This window comes from Ascaphus truei, chromosome 20, assembly GCF_040206685.1.
Source record: "Ascaphus truei isolate aAscTru1 chromosome 20, aAscTru1.hap1, whole genome shotgun sequence".
Taxonomy (NCBI): Eukaryota; Metazoa; Chordata; class Amphibia; order Anura; family Ascaphidae; genus Ascaphus; species Ascaphus truei.
Genome location: NC_134502.1, coordinates 13,897,491 through 13,924,088, shown reverse-complemented (window position 1 = coordinate 13,924,088; position 26,598 = coordinate 13,897,491). Strand labels below are relative to the sequence as shown.

At 43.0% G+C, this 26,598-nt stretch overlaps 2 protein-coding genes across 3 annotated transcripts in view; one reads left to right on the top strand and one right to left on the bottom strand.

Moving 5' to 3' along the window:
• Positions 1–2,121: 2,121 nt before the first annotated feature.
• The window catches only part of LOC142470686 (E3 ubiquitin/ISG15 ligase TRIM25-like), a 31,516-nt gene continuing 7,039 nt past the window's right edge, over positions 2,122–26,598 (bottom strand). Inside the window, exons 2-4 of the mRNA XM_075577308.1 lie at positions 11,458–11,555; positions 4,398–4,913; positions 2,122–3,871 (exon numbers count right to left, since the gene is read on the bottom strand). Coding sequence (XP_075433423.1) covers positions 2,801–3,871; positions 4,398–4,913 — 1,587 coding nt within the window. The 5' untranslated portion in view covers positions 11,458–11,555 and the 3' untranslated portion in view covers positions 2,122–2,800. The remainder of the gene's footprint in view (positions 3,872–4,397; positions 4,914–11,457; positions 11,556–26,598) is intronic.
• The window catches only part of LOC142470685 (C-type lectin lectoxin-Phi1-like), a 33,574-nt gene continuing 24,422 nt past the window's right edge, over positions 17,447–26,598 (top strand). The window contains exons 1-2 of one of the 2 annotated variants that reach the window (XM_075577306.1): positions 17,447–17,639; positions 19,365–19,490. In XM_075577306.1, the coding sequence (XP_075433421.1) occupies positions 17,594–17,639; positions 19,365–19,490 (172 nt within the window). In that variant the 5' untranslated portion in view covers positions 17,447–17,593. The remainder of the gene's footprint in view (positions 17,640–19,364; positions 19,491–26,598) is intronic. The other variant, XM_075577305.1, reaches the window with a different exon arrangement.

Sequence of the window (26,598 nt, the reverse complement as noted above, 5' to 3'; positions counted from 1 at the left end):
ACATACTTGCTGAGGGCATCTGCGCCCTACTCCCCTCCTCGCCTGGCCCACACCATGCCTGCTGATCACGGAGGATCTCCTAGGGCAGGCCTGCATAACTCCAGTCCTCGAAGGCCGCAAACAGGCCAGGTTTTTAGGATATCCCTACTTAAGCACAGCTGGCTTAATTAGTGGCTCAGTATGACTGAGCCACTAATTGAGCCAGCTGTGCTTAAGTAGGGATATCCTGAAAACCTGGCCTGTTTGCGGCCCTCGAGGACTGAAGTTGTGCAGGCCTGTCCTAGGGGAATATCTCAGGCATCCCATTGGCAACACAGAGTATCTGATCTCCTTGTTTGCGGATGACATCATCCTCACCCTAACCAACCCCCACATCTCCCTCTCCAACCTCCATAAAACGCTAGACCAATTCGGCCTCACCTCCGATTATAAAATTACCCTAGAAAAATCGGAAGCACTGAATATATCCCTCCCATCTAATGATTGGATTTCCCTCCAACGAAATTATAAGTATAAATGGAACTCAACCTCCATAAAGTACCTAGGGGTACACATTATGAACTCTTACGAATTGCTCTACCGAGCCAACTACCCGCCCCCCTCTTTGCCCAAATCAGAAAAGATCTAGACTCCTGGAATAAACTCCAAATATCCTGGTTTGGCAGAATCACTACAGTAAAAATGTCCATTCTCCCTAGAATGCTGTACCTTTTCCAAACCATCCCTACGGCAATCCCCATATCAGAACTCAAAAATATCCAAACCCAAATCTTCCAGTTTATCTGGCAGGGGAAAAAACCCAGAGTCCCACGGTCAGTACTAATCGCCCCAAAACTGGGAGGAGGGCTGGGGGTCCCAGACATAGCCAGACACTACTATGCAGCCTAGTTGAAACAAGCTGTGTCGTGGAACAACAGCCCGTCATCCGCTTGCTGGCTAGCGATAGAATCTGACTATGCGAAAACTTTCTCACTGACATCATCCCTGTGGTCAGCCGCAGATAAGGAAAAACTACTCCCATGGTTTGATCTAGGTGCAATGAGGTGTACGTGGAGGATATGGACAAAAAATAAAGGTAAGTATGGCCTAGTAGCATCCCCCTCCCAGCTAACCCCAATCTTCGACAATCCCAACTTCCCGCTGGGGTGCTCACTGAAACAACTATACCAATTTTGAAATCTCAACATCACAATAGCCGCGGATCTATTGCAAAGCGGGGAGATCCTTACCCTCCAGGAGCTCCAGAATAAACATCAGGTGTATAACCTGCCAGTGTTCAAATTTATCCAAATCTGACACTTTCTCCTGGCAACCTCACAAGGTTCTACATTTCCCAAACCAACTCAATTTGAGACTCTCTCCCTAAAACGCACATATCAGAGTGGATTAATTTCGAGTATATACAGGGCCCTAGCCAAAGTAACAACCTCGACAGATCACACTTACATGCTTAAATGGAGTGCGGATCTCAACATAAACATTGACAGGGATGACTGGGAGGATATTTGGGAGTCGGCTTCCAAATCATCAATTTGCACTGTAACAAAAGAAAACATCTACAAAATCCTATTCCACTGGTACCTAACCCCGAGTAGACTGAGCCAGATCTTCCCCGGCACATCAGACCTATGCTGGAGAGGGTGTGGTCAGAGAGGGGACATGGCCCACATCTGGTGGATGTGTCCACAGATACAAAAATTCTGGGCCATGACCCAACGTCTACTTTTGGACGTAACGGGGCAGGAGATCACTCTATGCCCGCTGACCCTGGTGCTGGCCAAACCGCCGGATGATATCCCGGCTCCCCTGACAAGACTAATAGCAGCTATACTAACAGCTGCAAGGTGCTCCATCGTGGCCGCATGCAAGCAAATCAACCCTCCATCCAGGGGTACAGTAATCAAAAGAATTAACACAGTTAGGACCATGGAGAAACTCTCAGCCATGCTTAACCAGCGCTCCCAACACTTCAAAAAAATATGGGAACCCTGGCTAGAATCAAAGGAACACGCACAGCTATGATCAGCAACCCCCCCTTTGTTTGTCTCGCCGCCCCCCCCCCCCCCCACCCAGAAAAGACAGGACCTACAATGACACAGAATAAGACAGCCAAACTCCAAGAATAACACAGTGACAGTAGGAGCACCTCTCTGATCTCTCCTCCCCCCTAGTAACCATAATAGTTCTACAACTCCCTTCCCATTCGCATGCTGCCCTAAGCCCCCCTGTATAACCTACACTGCAGTCTCCGTTTTTTCTCTTCCTTTTTGGATACCCTGTTAAACCGCTAAAGCAATGCGTCTATATGCTTATGTATCTGAGGCCTTTGTCTTTCAATAAAAACAAATTGAAACAAAAAAAAAAAAGAGCAATTGTAAAGGAAATCCTTAATATATTCAAAAGCAGAATCAGATTTTTTGCGTATAATGTGTACATTCGCAATAAAATCAAACGGAGTGGGGTCAGCTTTTCACCTTTTTCCTAAGAGATCATTCCCCTCATCCAATCCCCAGGAGAACTCCTTTACAATTAAAGTGGTGGTTGTTGAGAGAAGAAACCAAATGAACACAAATTCAGAACAATAATAATCCCCTCCTGTCTGGCAAAGCAACACACAACTGTTATTACCCGATACCTAAGGGATAATAGTTGATAAAAACAATTTCCTTGTAAGAAATTTTAATATATTGCTTATAAGATATGAATAATAAATGAAAACCGTAGAATCTGGATAACCCATTGCTGCTGTTATATCTGTCATCCCATCAACCCGGTATTTGTTTTGCCGTTATCCGTATTCTTAACTCCTGATTGAAATCCAGGCATCGTCATTTACATAGAAGGCAGCATACAGAGGGTCAGTGAAGGTGGCAGTGAAGGTGTGCAAGTGTCTGATTGGTTCTGACAATTCATAAAAAGACAAACGCCCACCCTCATAGTCCAAGTATATTCCAAGGTCTCGTGCAGATTCAAGTAAGTATACATCTTTGAATTCATTGTCATGGCATGCTATAAGTTGCCCAACTACATTTATATAAGTGAGGCACCAGGACTTGCAATTCCGTCCTATAAAAGAGGTATCTCCTTTTCTTTTAATAGTTTTATATGTCACCCCCACAGCCCAGTCCCCTTCATCACTGGTTTCCACTTCCCAATAATGCTGTCCTGAAGACAAGTTTCTGGTGCTTAAAACTTGTTGTGTTGTAAACGTCTCTGGATGAGGAGGTCGTGACCTTTCTTTACTGCAGTTAGAGGCAGTCTTTAAATCTTGTGATAAATCTATGCAAGCACTTGCCGCATTTATATTCAGTACTGTATCTGAGGCATCCCCCACGTGGAATCCTCTCGTTGCCTTTAGATCAGGAAGACTGTCAGACAACTTGTATAGAGCTCTCTGTAATGTCACTGAAATCATAACCTCATCCAGATGATCATCAGAAGCAGGATCTCCTTTATTGTAACTTGTGCCGCCCTGCCATTTTTTAGAATTAATGCCAATAGCACTCTGCTTAAGAAGGGATAATGGATCTGTTATGTAATACAGCTCCCTAACCTGAAGCATTTTATTATAGATATCTTTTGCTTCTATTTCTAGCTTCTGGATTAGATCGGCCAGTGGGAGTAGAACCTGTTCTTCCTGCCTGGTGACCTCATTTAAGACTTCATTCTCTAGGTCTACCAGCTGTTCCTTGATGTCCCCAAACAGAGCAGTGACACTGTGTTTTATACCCATCACCTTTCTTTCAACTCCTTTCCTGCGTTCTTGTAGCTGCTGTAGCTGTTTCTCAATCGCCCCCTTCTTTAAACTCAGTTTCCTTACAAAATCAAACAGTTTCACCTTCTTGTTCTCACATGCCTCATCCAGCAGTTGCTATACACAAAAGACACTAGATGGCGCTCAACACTTATAAACAAACATGCAGTGATTAAAGTGATACTATAATAATATACAACATAAAGTGCAATGAGTGTTATAGGAAAAAACTCAAACCCTGAATGGACTGTTTCAATTGTCCACAAGAAAGCACAATATAGAGGAAATCAGGGGAGCATCATTACCTATAGGAAAAAATAAATACAACCATAGTGCAAAACGTAATAACAAAATACACTAAAATGGCAGACCTCTCTCAAGAGAAAAAAGACGCTAGATGGTAACACTGTAACCACAGGCTAGCGGCAAGGAGCAGGAGGAAAGTGCGTCCAGGACAGAGACACAGAGACTCCTTGCCGCTAGCCTGTGGTTACAGTGTTACCATCTAGCGTCTTTTTTCTCTTGAGAGAGATCTGCCATTTTAGTGTATTTTGTTATTACGTTTTGCACTATGGTTGTATTTATTTTTTCCTATAGGTAATGATGCTCCCCTGATTTCCTCTATATCATCCAGCAGTTGCACCTGATGTCCACTGTGCTTTCCTGCTAGGCAGCAAGTCACACAGATACACTTACAATCCGTGATGCAAAAATACTTTAGCAGTTCATTGTGGATGGAACATTTTCTATCCTCTAAGGAAGCGGTGGGTTCAATTAAGATGTGGTTCACTGACTTGCTGTGGGGCTTCAGGTGAATATCACACAAGGATGCTTCACATTGCAGACATGTTTTAACAGCAGGTACAGGGCGGTCAACACAGTAAGTACACAAGATCCCAGTCTCATTCATGTTTGGCCGAGTAGAACGGTAATGATCCGCTATGTTACACAGCTTTAGGTTTCTCTGCAGTGACGGACGCTGCTGAAACTCTGCCCTGCATTCAGGACAAGAATAAACTCTAGATCCCCGCTGACTGTCCAATGATTTAGCAATGCAGTCCTGGCAGAAGTTATGTCCACAAGTCAGCATTACCGGATTTGTGTAAATGGTCAGGCAGATGGAGCAGCTCAACTCCTCACTCAGAGCGACAGACGCCATCTATAAAAGCAATGGGGAGGAACAAAATGTATTTTTATTCAGAGTGCTGGGTGTATTTTATAGGTGGTGAAAAATGAAATTTACAGGGTGTTTTAATCTAGCACGCCGGGTGCAGCTTGTTATAAGTAAGGAGAAATTAGGAAATATAATCTTCGAGATTTCCTTTTCTTCAAGTATTCTATGGCAATCATAACAATGGGTTTACCCCCTCCAACCAGCTGAGGTAGGGCATGCACTTCCTTAAAACCACCATATAACGGGGCGTCTCCCATCTGAGGTCAGTTAGGCTATGCTTATAGTGCCGGCGACGTCAGGCTACGATCGCTGGTAAAATCAAATTGAGATGACTGCCAACGATTGCGACCAAGGTGTCGCTCCGTCGTGTCGCGCTTACTATAAGTGCATGCGACGGCAACAATGCATTTTTTTTTTTCCAACTTAAATTTTATTAATAACGTACATGGTTTACATACATGGCATACAGTTGTAACACGAGAACAACCTCCAATTGGTAAAAAAATAACCACATATAGGTACTTACCAAAACAGACATACGGGGCAAACAGACAGACAAACAACCCCCGGGGAAAAAGGGGGTCATCCTACCATGGTTCCGCTTATTACTTTATGGCTGCTGGCTCTCTGTGTCTGAGAAAACCAAGTGCTCTCCTCACGACGCCCATGACCTGCACCAAAGTCTGTGTCTCTCTCTGTCTAGGTGGTTCTAATCTGTCCATATAGTCCGTTTCGTCCCAACTGAACATCTTCAAGTGAGAATGCACTTACCTCTATTATTGCCAAATCGTGGCCCTTTCTACCCCCGGTATGTCTGTCTGGGCCAACCATGGCAACCAGACTTTTAGACAATTTGTACCAGTGTCATTGACCAAACTCGTCAATTTCTCCATCTGGCAAACCGACCAAATTCTATTCCGAATCTTAGCAATTATTGGGATTTTGTTTTGTTTCCATCGTGCAGCGATCTCCCCTCGTACCGCCATTGCAAAGTGTGCCACTAATTTATTTTTACCTTTGGAGAGACCTTGGTGTGGCCTGTTGAGGAGGAACAGCCACGGGTCTAGTGGGATGAGTGTGTCTTGGATCTTATTCAGCCAATCTTTAATCGATTCCCAGACCGGGGCGATCTTGGGGCAAGACCACAGCATGTGTAATAGGTCTGCCTGCTGTCCGCATTGTCTTGGACACAATGGGGAGTAACTGGGCAGAAATTTAGCTAGTTTTGTGGGGGTGTGGTACCATCGCATCATAACTTTATATGCGTTCTCCCTTAAGGTCGTGCACATGGAGCTTTTGGATGTTGCCGTCACAATCTTCGTCCATTCCTCTAGATCTAATACCTCCGCCAGATCAGACTCCCATTTAGTCATATATCCTGTTTTTTCCATCACTGTTGCGCTAGAACCGGTTACTTCCTTGTACATCTGCGATGCAAGTCCCTTAGTGGATGTCCCTGATCGACAGAGCTTTTCGAAATTCGTTAATTGGGTGTGGGGCTGGGTTGCCTGACAGAATGCTCTGATCTGGAGGTATCTAAAAAACTCGGCATTGGGGATGTTTTTGCTGGATTTAAGTAGATCAAATGTTTGTATGCCTCGCCTGCCCTCCAGATCTACTAACCTATTAATATTTTTGTGTTTCCAGATAGTGAAGTCAGCGTTGGTCCGGCGCGGAGCAAACATTGGGTTACCCCACAGAGGGGTCATACCTGATTATTTGTGGGTCAACTTGCATTTGAGCCTGGTGACCTCCCATACTGAAAGCGAGTTGGTCATTGAGGATAGCGACATTTTGGTGCCTAACCGCACCTTTTGGGGAAGCCAAATTAGATGTTCCAGCTCCAAAGGGGAGCATAGGTCTTTTTCTAGAGCGACCCATCTTTTTGAATCTGGGTTAGTGTGCTGGGTTAGGTACAGCATATTGTATGTCTTCATAACATTAATGCCTAGATATTTAATTTGCTTCTGTTGCCAGTTGAAGTTGAAATTTATGGCAATCAACTTCTCTAAATGTTTGGGTAGATTTATATTTAAAGCGTCTGATTTAGACTGATTAATTTTGAATCCGGAGATCCAATGCATTTGTTTTGACGCAGCGGCGCTGTTGCCGTTGCTATAAGCGCAGCCTTACCTTCTTGTGAAAGCATCAAAGGGAAGCACAAAACATGAAAGGACAACAAAGGGCTATAGGTAAGTCCTTCAAAAGATATTCAGCATATTGCACACCACACTAACTAAAATATAACATTTAATAGCAAGGTTATTGAAACATATATCAACTACAGGCGGGTAAAGAGGAGCAGAGGAGATCAGTTATATAGGAGCGAACAGAGATCAGGTTATTGCACTGAAGTCAGCGAAGGATTAACATTGCGGAGGTTCCATTCAGAAGCATGGAACCCCTATAGCTTTAATCTTTTGTTTTCAGCGCGGCAATCGGCACAGTTCGGGGACTGCGTGCAATCGAAGCACTGAAAACAGTAAGTCTGGCTACATCTGTACACCATAGTGGTGGGCCAATACAGGGCTATTAGAAAAACCTCGAGCTTTGTCTCTCTTATCTTATTCATCACCCAATGTAGAAGAGGGAGTGGAGGGAAAATTTAGCAGAGATGAAAGTCCCAAGTGATCGAGAACGAATCCTAGGCCACCGCACTCGGGTCGCGGTCTAAGATGTTTGTCCACAACCAATATACCACCGGTGCTCTGCCGCCAGGATACTTTGCTGCGATGTTCGCTCCCGATCCGAAAACTTTACTGTATGTTTAAATGTCCCGTGGGACATTTAAAGATGGAGCGTCCAGCGGCCTGTCTAGGCAGTGTACTGGTCCCGCGCGGAACATTTAAGCATAGTTGTTGGAGCGGGAAGTCAGGACATGCAGTTGTCGGAGCGGGCGGTCAGCCGTGGCAGAGCTGGCTTGGCGGGTCAAGCATATTGGCGGACAGCAGGTGGTCTGGCGCGGATATAGCAGCAAAATGTCCAGCTGCAAGCTGCCCTGCAGTGAAGTATCCCATCGGTAGAACGCCAGCAGCATTTTGGTTGCAGCCAAATGTCCTATTTCGCTCGGATTGTGCCATCTTGACACATATGTTTGCACTTTCTTGTTGACTACTGATGCCATGAGGTCTACCTCTGGTTGACCCCATTCATAAACGAACTGATCGAACAGTTCTTGGTTCAACTCCCGCGGTCCTGGGTATATTTAACACTTGTCCCATGATGAGCGGAAGGCTCTTAATGTGGGAAGATCAGACACAGGCTCCAACCTCGTCAAGCTCTAGTCACCTGATTGGCTACTGCATGCTGTGCAGTCCTGTGCCTGATTGGATGACCCTACTACTTAGGCTCAGCCTCTTCCACCCGGAAGTTGGCTGAGCATAATTCTTGTTACTTTTGCTGGTCGCAAGCAACTTGCCTTACCTTACCTTGTTTACATTTGACTTTGCTGCTATCTCTGACCCTCGACCCCAGCTTAACCACAACCATTCTGCTCTCTCCTATCCTCGACCCGACTAAAGGGGACCCCTACGATCCGTATCTCTCCAACCCTCGACCTCTATCCTGCCGTCTCGTACCCTGACCCGGCTACGAGACCCACACTCCGGACGCGGCTTCAGTTCGGTGTTTCAATATATACACAGATTCCCAGCAAGCTCTAAGAAACCCCCAAAATTACCACATAATATATATACAAAAGATTTTAAACTGACTTCTGTTGTATTCAATCCATCAGAGCAAGTGTATACAGTGACGTTTCAGGACTTTTCCTCAGACCACACACCCTGATCTGTGGTCTGAGGAAAGGACAAGTGAGTCCTGAAACGTCACTGTATACACTTGCTTTGATGGACTGAATACAACAGAAGTCTTTGGACTCAATATCAAAATCTTTTGTGTGCTTCTTCTATTCTCTACAATTTTTACAATTTCGTGGATCCAGCTTTGAGACACCGGGCTCAGCACCAAAAGGAAAATATACACCTGCACGCCCCGGGCGAGTGGATTTAACATCGTGGCGACCTCCTATTGGCCCAAGCAGCACAGGTGTTTTTTTTTTTTAATTTTCCCTACTCACGCTAAAAAAAAAAAAAAAACTCCCCCTAACTGCTGATTGGCGCGCGCTCCCAGGCTTTGTGGGTGCGCGGCCAGGCTCTATATGAGCCCGCCCCTAACGAGCGGCCATTCTTTTTGCCCAGAGATCTGTTGGACACAGTAAGTACTCTCTGTGCCTCCATCCCGCTGCCTCCTGTACGCCCTCCCGCGCGATCCCCCTGGTCCCCACATGGCTCCCGTACTCACCCCCACGGCCCCTCTGCTCCTTCCTGCTGCCGCCTGTAAGCCCACCCGCGCGATCCCCCTGGTCCCCACATGGTTCCCGTACTCACCCCCGCGGCCCCTCTGCATCCGTCCTGCTGCCTCCTGCACGCCCTCCAGCCGCTCTGGTGCTCCCCTGCCTCCCGGTGCTCTGATGCTCCCCTGCCTCCCGGTGCTCCCCTGCATCCTGGTGCTCTGGTGCTCCCCTGCATCCCGGTGCTCCCCTGCCTCCCGGTGATCTGGTGCTCCCCTGCCTTCCAGTGCACTAGGGGAGAGAGGGGGAGCGGTGCTCGTGGCTGGCGGCGCTTGTGGCGGGGGGGTGGGGGGTCGAGGGGGGTCTGCGGTCGTGGCTGGTGGCACTTGTGGCGTGGGGGGGGAGAGGGGGGTCTGCTGTCGTGGCTGGCGACGCTCGTGGCTTGCGGGGGGAGAGGGGGGTCTGCGGTCGTGGCTGGCGACGCTCGTGGCTTGCGGGGGGAGAGGGGGGTCTGCGGTCGTGGCTGGCGGCGTGTGGCTGACCTGTGTGTGAGTGTATGGAAGAGAGAGACTGTATGTATGTGTGTGTGTGTGTGTGTGTATGGGAGAGAGAGACTGTGTGTGTGTGTGTGTGTGTGTGTGTGTGTGTGTGTGTGTGTGTGTGTGTGTGTGTGTGTGTGTGTGTGTGTGTGTGTGTGTGTGTGTCTATGTATGTGTGTGTGTGTGTGTGTGTGTGTATGGGAGAGAGAGACTCTGTGTGTGTATGTATGGGAGAGAGACTGTGTGTGTGAGTATGGGAGAGAGACTGTGTGTGTGTGTATGGGAGAGAGTGTGTGTGTGTGTGTGTGTGTGTGTGTGTGTGTGTGTGTGTGTGTGTGTGTGTGTGTGTGTGTGTGTGTGTGTGTGTGTGTGTGTGTGTGTGTGTGTGTGTGTGGGAGAGAGAGAGTGTATACAAGACACCAGAAGTACCCAATCACCCAGTCAGTCACCCCTGTCACCCCTCACCCCCTGTCACCCCTCACCCCCTGTCACCCACACCCTCTGTCATCACCCACACTCTCTGTCATCACCCACACTCTCTGTCATCACCCACACTCTCTGTCATCACCCACACTCTCTGTCATCACCCACACTCTCTGTCACCCACACACATATATTATATATATATCAAAAGGAGTGCTACTGGGTGTGTCTAAATGTATACAACAAAAACAAAGAAGTCCAAAGCTACATCCGATATCACAAAAATACAGTGAAATACCTATATATCTCTTGAAAAAAGGGTAATTTAGTCAAACCCTTTGGCCAAAGCTCTGACGCTCCATCTTTAAATGTCCCACGGGACATTTAAACATAAAGTTGTCGGGTCGGGCGCACAGCAGGCGGTCGGGAGCGAACAGCGCAGCAAAGTATCCTGGCGGCAGAGCACCGGTGGTATATTGGTCGTGGACAAACATCTTAGACCGCGACCCTAGTGCGGTGGCCTAGGATTCGTTCTCGATCACTTGGGACTTTCATCTCTGCTAAATTTTCCCTCCACTCCCTCTTCTACATTGGGTGATGAACAAGATAAGAGAGACAAAGCTCGAGGTTTTTCTAATAGCCCTGTATTGGCCCACCACTATGGTGTACAGATGTAGCCAGACTTACTGTTTTCAGTGCTTCGAGTGCACGCAGTCCCCGAACTGTGCCGATTGCCGCGCTGAAAACAAAAGATTAATGCTATAGGGGTTCCATGCTTCTGAATGGAACCTGATTAAAATTCTTATTTACCTCTATAATTAGAGGAAGAACGATCGCCTTGGATCTGTCCCTTAAAGTGACGTCACATCCTTTTGAACTCAGGTAACCTATCAGATGATACAGCAACCAATGGGATTGTCTGCATTCCCACTGGCTCTAATACCATGTGATATCGCCATGTGGTTTAAAGGATGTGACGTACCTCCCTTGGAGAGGACGTCACATCCTTCTCAAAAAAAAAAAAGAAAAAGAGGCGGGCACATGATACAGCGTCCAATCAGATTGGAGCTGTACCATCTGACCAGAAAATGTGATGTCAGAGGCCCTATATAAGGCCTTGACGTCTCATTTGAGCTCAAGAAGCCGACATGACAAAAAATTTAACATTGAGTTTTGGATTAACAGATGAAGAAACAAGATGAAGAAAAGATAAAAATAATGACAGATGAAGAAAAAAGAACTTGATAGAAGATCAAAGAAAGAAGAATTTTGTTACCTGGCCCGGATCTTCAAGGTGAACGGCGTTGTATTGTGTTTGATGATGTTGCGGTACGAGAGCTTCCTGATTCGCCGGGATTCGGAGGGCCAACGCTTCTAAAGGTAAGAAAAATATTGAATGTATGGAATTTTTATTTTACATGTTTTTTAATTGTATTTTTATATTTTTCATTGCCCATTGACTGCTAACGTATTAATCTGTGCACCTTTAGGGTACAGATCAATACAGTTATAGCCAGTGGTTGACAAATCACCAAAAAATCTACTCGCCACACAAAAAAATCTACTCGCCACCTAGTACCAAACGTGTGCTGTTGGGCCAATATTTACTCGCCCGGGGGTTAAATCCACTCGCCCGGGGCGAGCAAATGTATAGGTTTGTCGAACACTGGTTATAGCCAATGCATTTTTTGGCAAATGCGTGCTTTCTCGAGTGTTTTTTTTTCTATTTCTGTTTATTCTTTGGATGTAATTATTTGTGATTTTGCTGGCTTGTTTATATATTTTTTTCCGATTGATTAGCATTTTTAATTAATGATTTCTTGTGCTGGCTCCTGCTTTTAAGTGATGTGTTGGATAGTGGTTTTAATAATTAATTGATTTATTGTTTTGTTGGTTACTGCTTGTATTTATTTAATTGGTTGGCTAGTGTTTTAATTTATTATTTTTTTTCATTTTTGTAGATGTTTATTTTAAAGCAAAATACATTTGCTTAGAATATGATGATACACAATTTTCTTACTTGAGTGTTACAATGTCGCAAGAGATTGCTAGATTACATTTTTTTTTATAATAATAGATGGTAAACTATGAATTAAGGAAATGTTGCAGATTAATTATTGCCAACATCTGATAGACTGCTATATAGTTGTCAGATGAAGAATAACTGTTTCCCTAATGAAAAGCAGAATTATCCCCTTAGTCTTAAAAATGACACTTTGAAAAAGATTGAAATTGATAGAGCAAAAGAAATTAACTGATGAAAGTCAAATGAAGTTTACATCACAGGTCACAGTCACATTTACTTCCATGTCAAACATCATAAAAACCAAAGTCATCCAGTTGTAGATTAAGAAGCTTCAAAAATCGACAAACAGAGTAAAGTATGAGCCACGTCTGAATGAATGTGTTGTTATAGTTACTTAACTTTTTGCCTAAACATTACAAATATTTATCAAGGCACTCATTTAAAAAATATTTCAATAAAGGATTGACAATTCAGAACAGATTATTTAGGAATTATTACTAATATCAGCAAAATGTCTTACTGTTTGTAGCCCTGTCTAATTTTCATCCTTCAAAAAGGTTATAAATGAATGTCTTTGTTGAATATGAACAGTTATTGACAGATTGATGGAATTAAGTAGCGAGGATGTAGAGGAGCACAGCAGCGTTTCTTAGCAGCATACCAGCTAGTGGATCGCCAAAATGAGGGTAACTCCAAACAGGGATAAGTATTAAAAAAGTGATTTAATGGTCAGTGCAAAAAAACAAACAATGGTAGGAACGCACCTACGCATTTCGTCCGTAAAGGACTTTCTCAAGGTTGACATGTATTATTTGTCATCTTAACTCCATGCCCAGGACATACTTGAAAACGAGAGGTAACTCTCAAAGTATTACTTCCTGGTTAAACATTTTATAAATAACTAAATACATAATTGGATAACTCCATCCTCCCAGACCTCTGACAGACTTTTATTCCTATGCAATACAGTGCTTTATTGCATATATATATATATATATATATATATATATATATACATATATATATATATATATATACATATACATACATATACATACATATACATATACATATATATACATATATATATATACATATATATATATACAGTGTTCGACAAACCTATACATTTGCACACCCCGGGCGAGTGGATTTAACATCGTGGCGAGCTCCTATTGGCCCAAGCAGCACACGTTTGGTACTAGGTGGCGAGTAGATTTTTTTGTTCGGCGAGTAGATTTTTTGATGATTTGTTGACCACTGTATATATATATATATATATATATATATATATATATATATATATATATATATATATATATAGTTATACGTTACCGTTCCAAGGATAGGTAAACAAGAGACAGCACTCAATGTTGAAAATCAAAGTGTATTAGTGAAAGCAAAAATACATCCAGAAACCCAACGTTTCGGTCCTACAGAATGGGACCTTCCTCAGGGGCATACAAAAGGACATGACATGATAATCAACACATGACATCAGAGCTGCAGGTTTCTTGTGTTATTTTAATTGGGTGATGGTGATTGGTTAATTGATTCTGTGTTTGATGTATATATATGTGGTGAACTGTGTCATTCTCCCTTTGTATCCCCCTGAGGAAGGTCCCATTCTGTAGGACCGAAACGTTGGGTTTCTGGATGTATTTTTGCTTTCACTAATACACTTTGATTTTCAACATTGAGTGCTGTCTCTTGTTTACCTATCCTTGGAACGGTAACGTATAACTACATTCTCTATATGGGACGTGCACCTGTGGCTTACCAGCACCTATTGGAGTGCCAACTGCCTTATCTGACTATATATATATATATATATGTGTGTGTGTGTTAGTGGAGAGTAGTTGGCACTCACATGTATGCAGTAAAAGGTAGGTGCATGTCCCTTAGCAGTAGTTAACAGGCATGGGTGTTCCTCACAGCGAGTGAGGAACACCTCTGCCTATATATATTTAAGAGATCATTTGTCATAGTACCAGATTAATCCACGGACAGTGGCATGTGTAAGAGGTCAGTCCTTCGTACAACGAAATAGTACTAATTACACTGTTTTATTTAGGTTTTGTAAAGAGTTTTCATATGGTGACACAGAAAGTAGAAAATAAAGGATATTAGTCGGGGAAATGGGTTTTAGGATAGAGGCTTATCAATAATGGAAACTGTTTAGATTGGGCAAGTAAAGTGGGTCCACAGTATAAGTCTGGGGCCAATGTTTCTTCAATTGTTTCTTGATGACCTTGAGGTAGACAGAGGGCAAAGTCTGGAGACACTAAGAGGCACAGAATAAGTGGTGTAGCATGGACTTTTTTTTATACTGTGTATAAGTTTACAAAATGTATTATTTTCACTGTATGGTTGTTATAAATAATATTATACTAACAATTAAAATGTACTAACATAAATAAAAAAATACACATAATTTAAATGGTATACTACATGATGCAATGCATAATAAAAATCCAACAAAAACTACGCATCATTCAGTATGTAGGAAGTCATTACCTTCTTACATATGATGCACATTTTATGAAAGTTTTAACTACTTTTTAGCACTCATTTTGATTTACATAAAAAATTTAAATATGATCTTAGAACATATACTGTACCCCATAGAGATTTTTTAACTAAAGTTTTCCGGCTGAAAATCTTGGGCAGAACCAGTACAAGAGAAGGGGCCAATTATCCCTTCCCTGACAGAAAAGGTAAGCTGGAAAGAACCCAATGTGACTGACCCCTCCCCCCCCCTTCCTGACTGTGGACAAGGGATGAGGGCATGAAGCAGAGGCATGCCTTCTGGGAGGTCCAGCGGGCTGACCTGAGCGTAGAGGGCTTGATGCAGCATGCTTCCATAGCTGGCTTCCGAGCAGGAGGCTGATCAGCTCCTTTGGAAGCGCAAACTCCTGTAATGGGAATAAGTCCCTGATGTTTCAGATTTGCCTTGGACGGGGACCCACCAACTGATCGTTCTCGCTGTACAGTATAACAGGCCCAGTCTCTGCGCTTGGCCTACAAGATACTACTAGCTGGACATCAATGAATGACTCGTACGAAAGCACATCTGACCCAGCATTTTTACTGGCTGGGCGAGGCACAAGAAGTGGTAACTTTCTGCTGCCCGCCCGTGGCACTTTCCCGTCAATAGGCAAACATGGTGATTGGCGGAAGGCACCTTTTGAACGCTACTGGTGATTAGAGAAACCTCCCAGCGTGTGACAATGGATATAGTGGGGCCTCTGCAGATCCTAAATCAGATGGGGAATATGTACATCCTCACCGTGGTGGACTTTGCCACAAGGTACACAGAGGCACTCTCCTCCCAGAGGCGCTCTCCTCAGTAGAGGCTCAGAAGGCAGCGGGAACACTCATAAATATGTTTTCTAAGGTAGGTTTCCGTAGTGAGATCCTAACCAATTATAGGGTGCAGTTCAGAGTGCAGAGCCCTGGTCCATTAACCCCTACCTTGCCAGAGACATTCAGAACATCAGTGCCTTTAAACTCTCCCCTTTCAGAGCCCTCCCATGTTAAGCCTACAGTTAGGTCTGGAAATAATTGGACACTGACACAAATTTAATAACGCCACCAGTACGCCACCACAATGGATTTGAAATTAAACAACCGAGATGCAATAGAAGTTCAGACTTTCAGCTTTAATTCAAGGGGTTGAACAAAAATATCGTATGAAACGTTTAGGAATTGCAACCATTTTCATACACAGTCCCCTTATTTCAGGGGCTCAAATGTAATTGGACAAATTAACACAATCATAAATAAAATGTTCATTTTTAATACTTTGTCAAGAACCTTTGCAGGCAATGACTACTTGAAGACTGGAATGCATGGACATCACCAAACGCAGGTTTTTCTCCTTTGTGATGCTTTGCCAGGCCTTTACTTCAGCTGTCTTCAGTTGTTGTTTGTTCGTGGGTCTTTCTGCCTTAAGATTTGTTTTGAGCAAGAGAAATGCATGCTCGATCGGGTTGAGATCAGGTGATTGACTCGGCCATTGCAGAATATTCCACTTCTTTGCCTTAAAAAACTCCTGGGTTGCTTTCACAGTATGCTTTGGGTCATTGTCCATCTGTAAAGTGAAGCGCCGTCCAATCAACTTCGCTACATTTGGCTGAATCTGAGCAGACAATATATCCCTATACACTTCAGAATTCATCCGGCTGCTTCTATCTTCTGTCACATCATCAATAAACACTAGTGACCCAGTGTCTTTGTAAGCGATGCATGCCCATGCCATCACACTGCCTCCAGCGTGTTTTACAGATGACGTGGTATGCTTTGGATCATGAGCCGTTCCAAGCATTCTCCATACTTTTTTCTTCCCATCATTCTGGTACAGGTTGATCTTAGTTTCATCTGTCCAAAGAATGCTGTTCCAGAACTGGGCTGGCTTTTTTAGATATTGTTTGGCAGTCTAATCTGGCCTTTCTATTCTTGAGGCTTATGAATGGTTTGCACCTTGTGGTGAACCCTCTGTATTTGCTCTCGTGAAGTCTTCTCTTTATGGTAGACTTGGATAATGATATGCCTACCTCCTGGAGAGTGTTCTTCACTTGGCTGGATGTTGTGAAGGGGTTTTTCTTTACCATGGAAAGGATCCCACGATCATCCATCACTGTTGTCTTCCATGAATGTCCAAGCCTTTTTGTGTTGCAGAGCTCACCAGTGCGTTCTTTTTTTTTTCAGAATGTACCAAACTGTTGATTTGGCCACTGCTAATGATCCTGCTATCTCTCTGATGGGTTTTCTTTTTTTTTTGCAGCCTAAGGATGCCCTGTTTCACTTGCATTGAGAGCTTCTTTGAGCGCATGTTGTGGGTTCACAGCAACAGCTTCCAAATGCGAATGTCACACCTGGAATCAACTCCAGACCTTTTACCTGCTTAATTGATGATGAAATAACGAAGGAATAGCCCACACCTGTCCATGAAACTGCTTTTGAGTCAATTGTCCAATTACTTTCGGTCCCTTGAAAAAGAGGGGGCTAGATATTAAAGAGATGTAATTCCTAAACCCTTCCTCCAATTTGGATGTGAATACCCTCAAATTAAAGCTGATTGGCTGCACGTTATGCCCATATTCATTATTTAACTGTAACTTGAATTTATTTTGGTACACAGCCTAAATAACAAAACTTGTATCAGTGTCCAATTATTTCTGGACCTAACTGTATATACTTTCACTTCCCCCTACAGTATCTGACATCTGGACTTAGCTGATCTCGTTTTCTCTGCAAAAAGATGGGAAACGAAACGAATGTGGTTGCATTTTGGGAGTAGAGCTTCACAGTGGAGAGACCGTGCAGAAAAGCACAACAGGGAACAGTGCAGAGTGGCATAGCAGAGAAACACAGCAGAGAGTCAATGCCGAGCAAAATGCAGAGTACATATGAGAATAAGATGGAAAAAGGTAAGGCAGGTAACAGAGCCCTTCCCCTCTTGGAGTGGTCCAGGGATTCCTAGCCCAATACCTCTAGGACTGGAGCAAGGATACAGAGCTTGACATCAGTAGGACTAGTACAGGAAAACAGAGCCAGTCATCCCTATGGCTGGACAGGACACAGAGCCTGGCACCTCTAGAATTGGACTGGGATACATAATCAGCACCTCTAGGCAGGCCTGGGAAAGGAGTCCCAGCTGTCCCCCCCTGTTGGTGGCCCTGCCTCTAGGACTGGCACACTCATAAAGAGCTTTGAACTTTTAAGACTGGAAAGGGTTACAGAAGCCATTATTAAAACCCCTTTTCCTTATATAACATGGAAAATCCATAACATATACACCACGTAGTGAAAAAATAAATTAATTGAAATAGTTGTGCTGTGTTAAAGGGTGAGTGTACTTGTGTGTGTGTGTCTGTGTGTGCGTGTGCGTGTACGTGTGCGTGTGCGTGTGCGTGTGCGTGTGTGTGTGTGTGTGTGTGTGTGTGTGTGTGTGTGTGTGTGTGTGTGTGTGTGTGTGTGTGTGTGTGTGTGTGTGTGTGTAAGTGAGACTGGCACTACCACTGCCCATGCTGTATCTACACTTTGTATACAGATGTAGTACACGTTATTGCAACCATTAATGTAATGCATAGAGTTAATACTGGAGCATAATTGAATTAATCTGCAAACAATGGCTATAGATATAACACAGTTGTCATTTATCGAATTATTTTGTGTTTTGATTCATGTTAACATAGGTAATAATGTTTGCTACATCTGTACATCTCATAGTTACATAGTTACATAGTTACATGAGGTTGAAAAAAGACATGTGTCCATCCAGTTCAACCTATGCTAAATTTGGTCTATTGTAGTAAGAATCCAGAGATGTAGTTTGTTGCAGAGCACAGCCAAATGACATCCAATCTTGGTAAAAATGAAATAAAATTCCCAAAAAAACTCCAAATAGCCAGATCAATTTATTGTAAGCTCAACAGCAATAGGACTAAATGAACGCACCTACGCGTTTCATGCCGATAAAGTGCCTCGGCATGATATGCTACTGCTGGTGAAATCTCCTTTCCTCCAACCTTAAGGGATGGCCCCGAGTCCTTTGTACTGCCTTTGGGATGAATAGTTCTTTTGAAAGCTCCTTGTATTGTCCCTGAATATATTTGTATATAGTTATCATATCCCCTCTTAGACGCCTCTTTTCTAATGTAAATAAATCTAATTTAGCTAACCTCTCCTCATAAGTTAGAATGTCCATCCCCTTTATTAATTTGGTGGCTCTTCTCTGCACTCTCTCTAGTTCCATAATATATTTTCTAAGGAGTGGTGCCTAAAATTGTACTCCATATACAAGGTGTGGTCTTACTAATGATCTATAAAGGGGCATAATTATGTTTACTTCCCTTACATTCATGGTGTAGTAGAGTGTGTGAGGGGAAGGCTGGCACTGCCACTGTCTTCTCTGTACCTGTGCTGGGTATTCATGTCATGGTGTAGAGTGTGTGTGAGGGGGAGGCTGTCGCTACTGTACCTCTGCCCGTACTGTACCTGTATTGTGTATACATGTAACAGTGTGCATGTGTGAGAGGAGGCTGGCACTCCTGCTGCCCATGCTGTGTAATGCTGTGTAATTGCATGGTGTAGTAGTGTGTGAGGGGGAGGCTGACACTTTATCACCTTGTCGCTCTTCCCTCAACCCCCAGCACAGACTCTAAACTCTGAGGACGAGGACGAGTATGAATATGTGGATGTCTATACGCCAGCTGTACCCACGGAGGAGAGGAGAGGATTAGATCCGGGAGCCAGGAGGGAAGAGCTGGCATTGAAAAGTAATGTATATAGTATGGAGAATAGACAAAATTGATAAGGTGTCACACCAATGTACTTAGTGAAATAGTGTCTTTAAGTCCATTAAAGTGCAACCTTATCTATTTTGTCCATTATGTCCTCACTTGTTGTGGAATACAGTGCACCCATAGCAGCTATACTGTACATGAACTGTGAGTGCTCCTATCATTCCCTTTGATGTATACAGATGCAGCGGCCGTTATTTTAAGGAATCACGCAGTGTATAGCTCGGAATACCCATGTGATGGCGCGGGATTGCTTCCAACCGTACCGCCTTAAGACGCGAGTGCAGGCGAGTGCATAAAATGGCATTTTAGTGTTCCGGCTTTTAAACACCTGAAATTGACACAGTAGCACAGCAGCACAGTACTGTACACATTACAATTCATTAATTTCATTTCAATACATTGCATATAATTTCACACAATACATGAAATTAAAACAAATCAACCGCGCTAAACACGTGTGCCTGGGGCGATTGGCCGTGTTGCTGCCGCATGGAGTACAGCAGCGCACACGAAAACGGCGCGTGATGCCTTAAAATAACGGCCGCTGCATCTGTATGGAGAATATATAGTAAAATAGGTATATTTGTTCCTACATAGGACTGAACCTTTATCCAATTAACCATTATGGGTGAGAAAGCACTCATGATTCCTGTGACAAATGCCACAAGTACACACAGGTCTAGGGAACACCTGGAGTAGATTATTGAAGAACAGAAGGCAGCACTCTTCTTGACTGTGTAATAAAGTAGTTACATTTTAATATTTATCGTGTAAAATAAATGAGTACTTCAGTATTAGGGGATACCTTTTGTATTTGGACTAACAATTAATATTTTAAGACAGGCTTTTGAGAGTTCTCTCTCTTCCTCAGGACAAGTAATACCGATTTATAAAAGATTCCATGAGTTTAACACAGATGTAAAATACAAGATAATAATCTAAGTCAGATGAGATAGAGAAAGAATAGAGAGGGATAGTAAATAAACACACAGGGCAATAAATGGATGAAAGGGGTAGTGAGAAATGTGGAGAGCATGTAGGACAAAACATTCATCAGCAGTGTTGGGGTGCAGTTGGGGGAGATGGGGGTCACATTTTAAAATTAATATAGAGGTAGACAGAAATTTACAAAACATTCTGATAGTGTGTAAGAAACCTCACTTAAGTCTTAAGTCCTCTTTCGTTCGGTCTAAGTTCAATATGATTTTGAATTCAAATATTCTCCCTCCATTCTTGAGTGCTTTTAAAAATTCCTTTGAGGATTGGAATTGTTAAATTAGAGTATTTTTTTAATGATCTGACTTTGAGAAGGGGTGTCCCACTGGAGTGCAGTATCTCCCTTCCTCATGTTGTGTTATTGTTTTCTGTGTACAGTAAATTCATTCTGGTTTGATGTTTTGGACAGATTTCACCAATGTAGCATCCTTGGTCCCATTTGCTACATTGAATCATATCTACCACATTCCTGGATGTGCAGCAGTATGAAAACCTGAAGAAACAAAGAACCCCAATGTGAGAGCACTCAATCACAGTGATATCACAGAATGAACACAGGCTAAACACACCTGGACAGACCTAATAAGGTAGAGTGGTAAGTATGGAAAGTTAAAAAAACACTTTATTGGAGAGACATACAACTTACACACCATATCATACCATACTTACCACTCTACCTTATTAGGCCTGCCCAGGTGTGTTTACCCTGTGTTAATTCTGTGATATCACTGTGATTGAGTGCTCTCACATTGGGGTTCTTTGTTTCTTCAGGTATACATATCGAAATTCACCCCAGATTGTAGCACCTTCACACCTTTGTTCTAGAACAGCAGTCGTGAGGGTCCCTGTTCCCGTCACCCTTTCCCCTCCCCTTCCCTGGTTCGCCTGTGGAGCAGTATGATCCTTTAACATTGAATGTTCTGTTTGTGGCTGGCTGTGGGATCTTGGCATATGTTTGCAAAGTTTGCAACGTGTTATGTTCAATGGTCTTGTGCCATTCTCAGAATCCTTAAGTTCGTTATAACGTTTTCTGTTAACTACACTGGCGACACACTTTATTCGAGCTCGGCTAGTCCCACGAATTCGGGTATACCCGGGTGTATTGAGGTTTGTGACTGTTTTCTGCCCGAGTGCATTGAGTTATTTTCCAAGCCGGGATTGAAGCATTTTATTCCAGCTGGGTGCAATACTGCACAGTATATATATATATACTGCATTACAATTCATGAATTTATGCCATCTGGTAGACACGCGAAGCATTGCAGCCTATTAAATCCTAATCATTATCATTTAACAGATCAGCCGCCCATCAGCCAGGCATGAACCCAGGCTGGGAAGGCAAATGCAACGGGGCTTGTCAGAGGTGAGGAGCGGCGCATTCCAGGTATCTGCCAGGTACATACCGGGTATTTGCTCGGATAAAGTGTGTCGGTGCAGTATCTTCTGTTTGATATTTGTCGGTTGACATAATGCAAGGATGGGCGGTTTGGGGAAATATTCTATTAATATGTCATCCTCTGTCATCATGGGTCGCAGATCTTTGAATATTTTTCACATTCCCTCTAGGGCCGGGCTGTATGTGGCCACTTGTGCTATCCGTGAGGTTCTTTCTTTCTTCTTGTATTGAAGCAAGTGTTCTAGTGGGGCTTTGAGTGCAGATGTGGTTGTTTTGCTAATAGCCTTTGGCTTGTATCCCTTCTGTCTGAATGATTCAGTCAGGGTTGTGAGTTTTCTGTTCCAGTTTTTAGTGTAAGAGCATATGCAGTAATATCTTGTAGCCTGGCTATGTAAGATGGCTCGCTTTGCATAAGTGTGATTGAAGCTTTATATTGTCTTCATCCTCTGCCCGTATTATGCATAAATCATCAATGTATCTGTAATATTTGTAAGGTTTGTGGAGGCATGTGGTTAGGAATCTCTGTTCAAGATTTGCCATAGAAATATTTATTGTGGGCTCTCAGTAGGAGTAATTACAAGACTAGCATAATGTCACGTTATTGAAAGATAGCGCAATGTTATGTTAACAAATTGTGACTTTAAGCCTTCGCAAATGAGATGCAGTTTGGACTTTGTTTTTGCATATAATTAGCTTTTTGGTTACCATGTTAACTCAGGGAACTTAAACTCCATTCCTGTTTTAGCTAACGGTGCATTATTAGCCCTGGTTTTATCAAGATTTGTGGATCTGGACCTTAGTTTAAGTAGTTTCAGTTTTACCTTGATAAAGTTTCATGCTGGGACCAAAATGTTGATCCTGCACAATAACTTTTTAAAATTTGAAAACACTCCAGGGGAAGGCGGCCTTCTGTTCTTCATGAATCTACTCCATCTTTAATCCATTAAATGTGTCACTTGGTTCCTATGTGGGACTGACACTTTAACCCATTAAAGGTGTCACTGTCACTCTTGACGGTCCTAATAAGCTAGAAAGTAAATGATGATAAGGTTTAAAATTAATTAAAGTAGGTTAAACTGAGCTCACTTTAAAGATAGTTCATTATAGTGGGAGGGCAGTGTCAGTGGTTTTCACCTTTAAACATGTCACTGTCATTAGTACACTTTGATCCAAAAAGGGTCTCTGGCCCTTGCCTGAGTTTGTCTGCAGAGCTGATGCAACTGCTGACAGTACATTATATGAGTTTCCCCATCACTTCTGCTTTTTAACATCGCTGCTTTGGAAATTCCTTTCTATTATTGTGCAATATATTAGATTAGATTATAGTATATTATAATATATTATATGATAGTATATTCTAATATGATATTATATATATATATTTTTTTTTAGGATATTATACAATGGTATGTATGATTACAATATAATAATAATAATATTATTATATAATAATAATAATATAATATATTAGAGCAGGGGTGCACAAACTGGGGGGTGCAGGATTTTGCTGGGGGGAAGGGGCGCGGCAGTTGCAGAGGCCCCGCGCTCTTCCCTGAGGCATTTAAATGAATGCTAGGGGACCATGCGAGGCCTCTGCAACTGCGATGACAACGCTGCGTCAAATGACTCCGCGGGGTCATGTGATGTGACGCGTCGTCATGGTAAAGCGAGTGAAATGATGCTGTGGGGTCACGTGACCCAGATCACTGGAGATGGGGGGTGCGAGTGCTGGGGCCGGCACACAGGGGGGGGGGGAGCAGCAAAAAAAACTTTACGCACCCCTGTATTAGGTATAGTATATTACATTTTATTCTATAGCATTATGCAGCTTCTGCTGCTCGTTTTAGATCACTTGCCTTAAGAATTCTGCACTAAAACCCCTCCAGTGCGGTGAGATTTCTGAAGCACGCTGTGAGATTTCTGCAGCCAGACTAATGGCCCATCGGATTAACACCACGAGGGTCTCTGCATTTGAATGGGACTCGCTTTGTGTGAATCTGCTGTGCTGGGTGTCCCATTCAAACACAGGGACCCCCGCTGTGTTAATCCGATGATCCATTACAGACTTCTGTGGACCATCTCACAGTTACTGAGAGATGATCACAGATTTTCCAAGGGAAGTAGTCTAAATCCGGCAGCTGCATCTGCAGTACAGATGTAGCAGACGTTATTGTTCCTTCTGGCGCGATGTAGCAGGAATGTCTGCTACATCCTTATATTATATTTTGTTATATCACAGTACATTATATTTTAATACAATAAATAATTGTATAGTATATTGCATTGTATCGTATTACATTATATTTCTCTAGCATTATAGCACATTGCGTCATATTACATTACACAGAATTATATTATATTACATTATATTTTATTAAATTGTAGTATATTAAAAAATATGTATATTAAGCTAAATATTATATTAACGTATAATATACTTTATTTTAGTGTATTGAAGTGTACATTACCTCTTCATTACACTCACTGTGACCAATGTCCCAGTCTCCCAGTATGCCACAAACAGCCTCAGGACACAGGATGGAGTCCCCTGAGTCTCTCCTCCATAGGGCTCAACTAAAAGGCTCTGGGGGGGAGGAAATCCTCCTTAATAATAATAATAATAATAATAATAATAATAAAAACAATAATAACAACAACTTTGTTTCATATAGCGCTTTTCTCCCAATGGTACTCAAAGCGCTTCACAGTTACAGTATAGTGCGCGGAACGCAGCACATAGGAATTTTTACTATCACTGTCCCTGCGCAGATGAACTTACAATCTATGATTTTGGTTCCTGAATGCGGGAGTCAAACATCTTTTTCCAGACCCTGCTCTTTATATCGGAAAATACATTTTTTTTTTTTTTACTTTCTGGTCATCTGCGTACCAGTCCCAGACTGGATACATTATCACGCTGTCCTGTCAGATCCTGCTCTTTTCCGAGGTTTTGGTCCAAGCTGCAGATAGGGGCACAAATGTTGAGATGATGTCACTGTGAGTTATTGCAGATTTAGAGAGGGAAATGTTTATGGAGTATAAATGCTATAACGCTTCAAACAGATGCATGTGAGGTTGTAAACGATGCGATTTGTAATACAGAATAGGGCCATTTGTTACATTTAATTCCATGATTTATGACCATGTCAAACTGCGCTGTTTGATAAGGACAAACTCGCAGCTACGAGAATAGGCTGCATAGTTTATTATCTTATATTATTTGCATATATATATAGCAACTGTAAATATTACTGTATGCTCATTTGCATGTCTCAGACAGGTCTGCAACCCCGCCTTTCACCGTTATCACCCAGCACACAGCACTTCCACTTCAGCAAGGGATTCTGGGAAATGACATGCAAATGAGCACACAGTGCCACCTTTTGCCTCAAGCTCACATTACATGAACAACCCTTAAGCCATTGCATGTAATTTCCCAGAATCCCTTGCTGCAGTGGAAGTGCTGTGTGCTGGGTGATAATGGGGAAAGGCAGGGTTGCAGACCTGTCTGAGACATGCAAATGAGCATACAGTAATATTTACAGTTGCTATATGCTTTACTGTGGAGGGGTTTTGACGCTTTTTTACCCACCATAACCTTAATAATGTGTGGTGAAGACCTACTCTCAGTCTCAAACCAGCAAAGCCAGTACAACCAACCTCACACTGAAGAGACCCACAAGGTCGAAACAGTCTGTCTGTGAGTGGGTTTACTGGCTTTGCATCTCATTCTAGCCTATGTTTAAAAGCTGTGTTTAAATCAGCATGCAATGGCTTAAGGGTTGTTCATGTAATGTGAGCTTGAGACAAAAGGTGGCACTGTGTGCTCATTTGCATGTAATTTCCCAGAATTCCGTTTCTGCAGTGGAAATGCTGTGTGCTGGGTGATAATGGTGAAAGGCGGGGTTGCAGACCTGTCTGAGACATGCAAATGAGCATAGAGTAATATTAACAGTTGCTATATGCTTTACTGTGGAGGGTTTTTGTCGCTTTTTTTACCCACCATAACCTTAATAATATATATATCGTTAAGATATGGTGGGTAAAAAAGCACACAGTGTCACCTTTTGCTTCAAAACCATTTTCAACATGGTTCCCTATAGGCTTAAGCTTGCTGCATGGTCACAGATTTGAGCACAGCCAGGGTTAAGATGCATAGCCAGTAAACCCACCCACAGACAGCCGTTTCGACCTTAATGGGTCTCATCAGTGTAGGGTTGGTTATACTGGCTAGTCAAAAATTAAGCAATGAGGATGGGTTTTACCATAATGTACTTAGTGTGTGCTCATTTGCATATCATTTCCCACAATCCCTTGCTGCAGTGGAAGTGCTGTGTGCTGGGTGATAATGGTGAAAGGTGGGGTTATATATATATATAGTGATATCATCACTGTCCTCTAGTGGCTGAATAGGGCAGCTATAGGACTTTTGCAGCACACAGAGTTAATCCTCTCTGGAATAGCTGTTCACCTGATGGCTAATTAATCAGGATGGACTCCCTCAGTTAATAAGGAAGTGTTTAAGGCAAACACAGAGTGATGCCAGAGAGAGTGAGAGACTGTTTTCCCCAGAGAAGGGGGGAGATAGGAGTGCTTCTCAGCTGCTAAGGCTGGTTACAGGGGAACCTACAAGGAGAGTTTCTCTGGGCTCAGTTCCCCTACATAGGAAAGGATGAGAAAGCCTGTGCT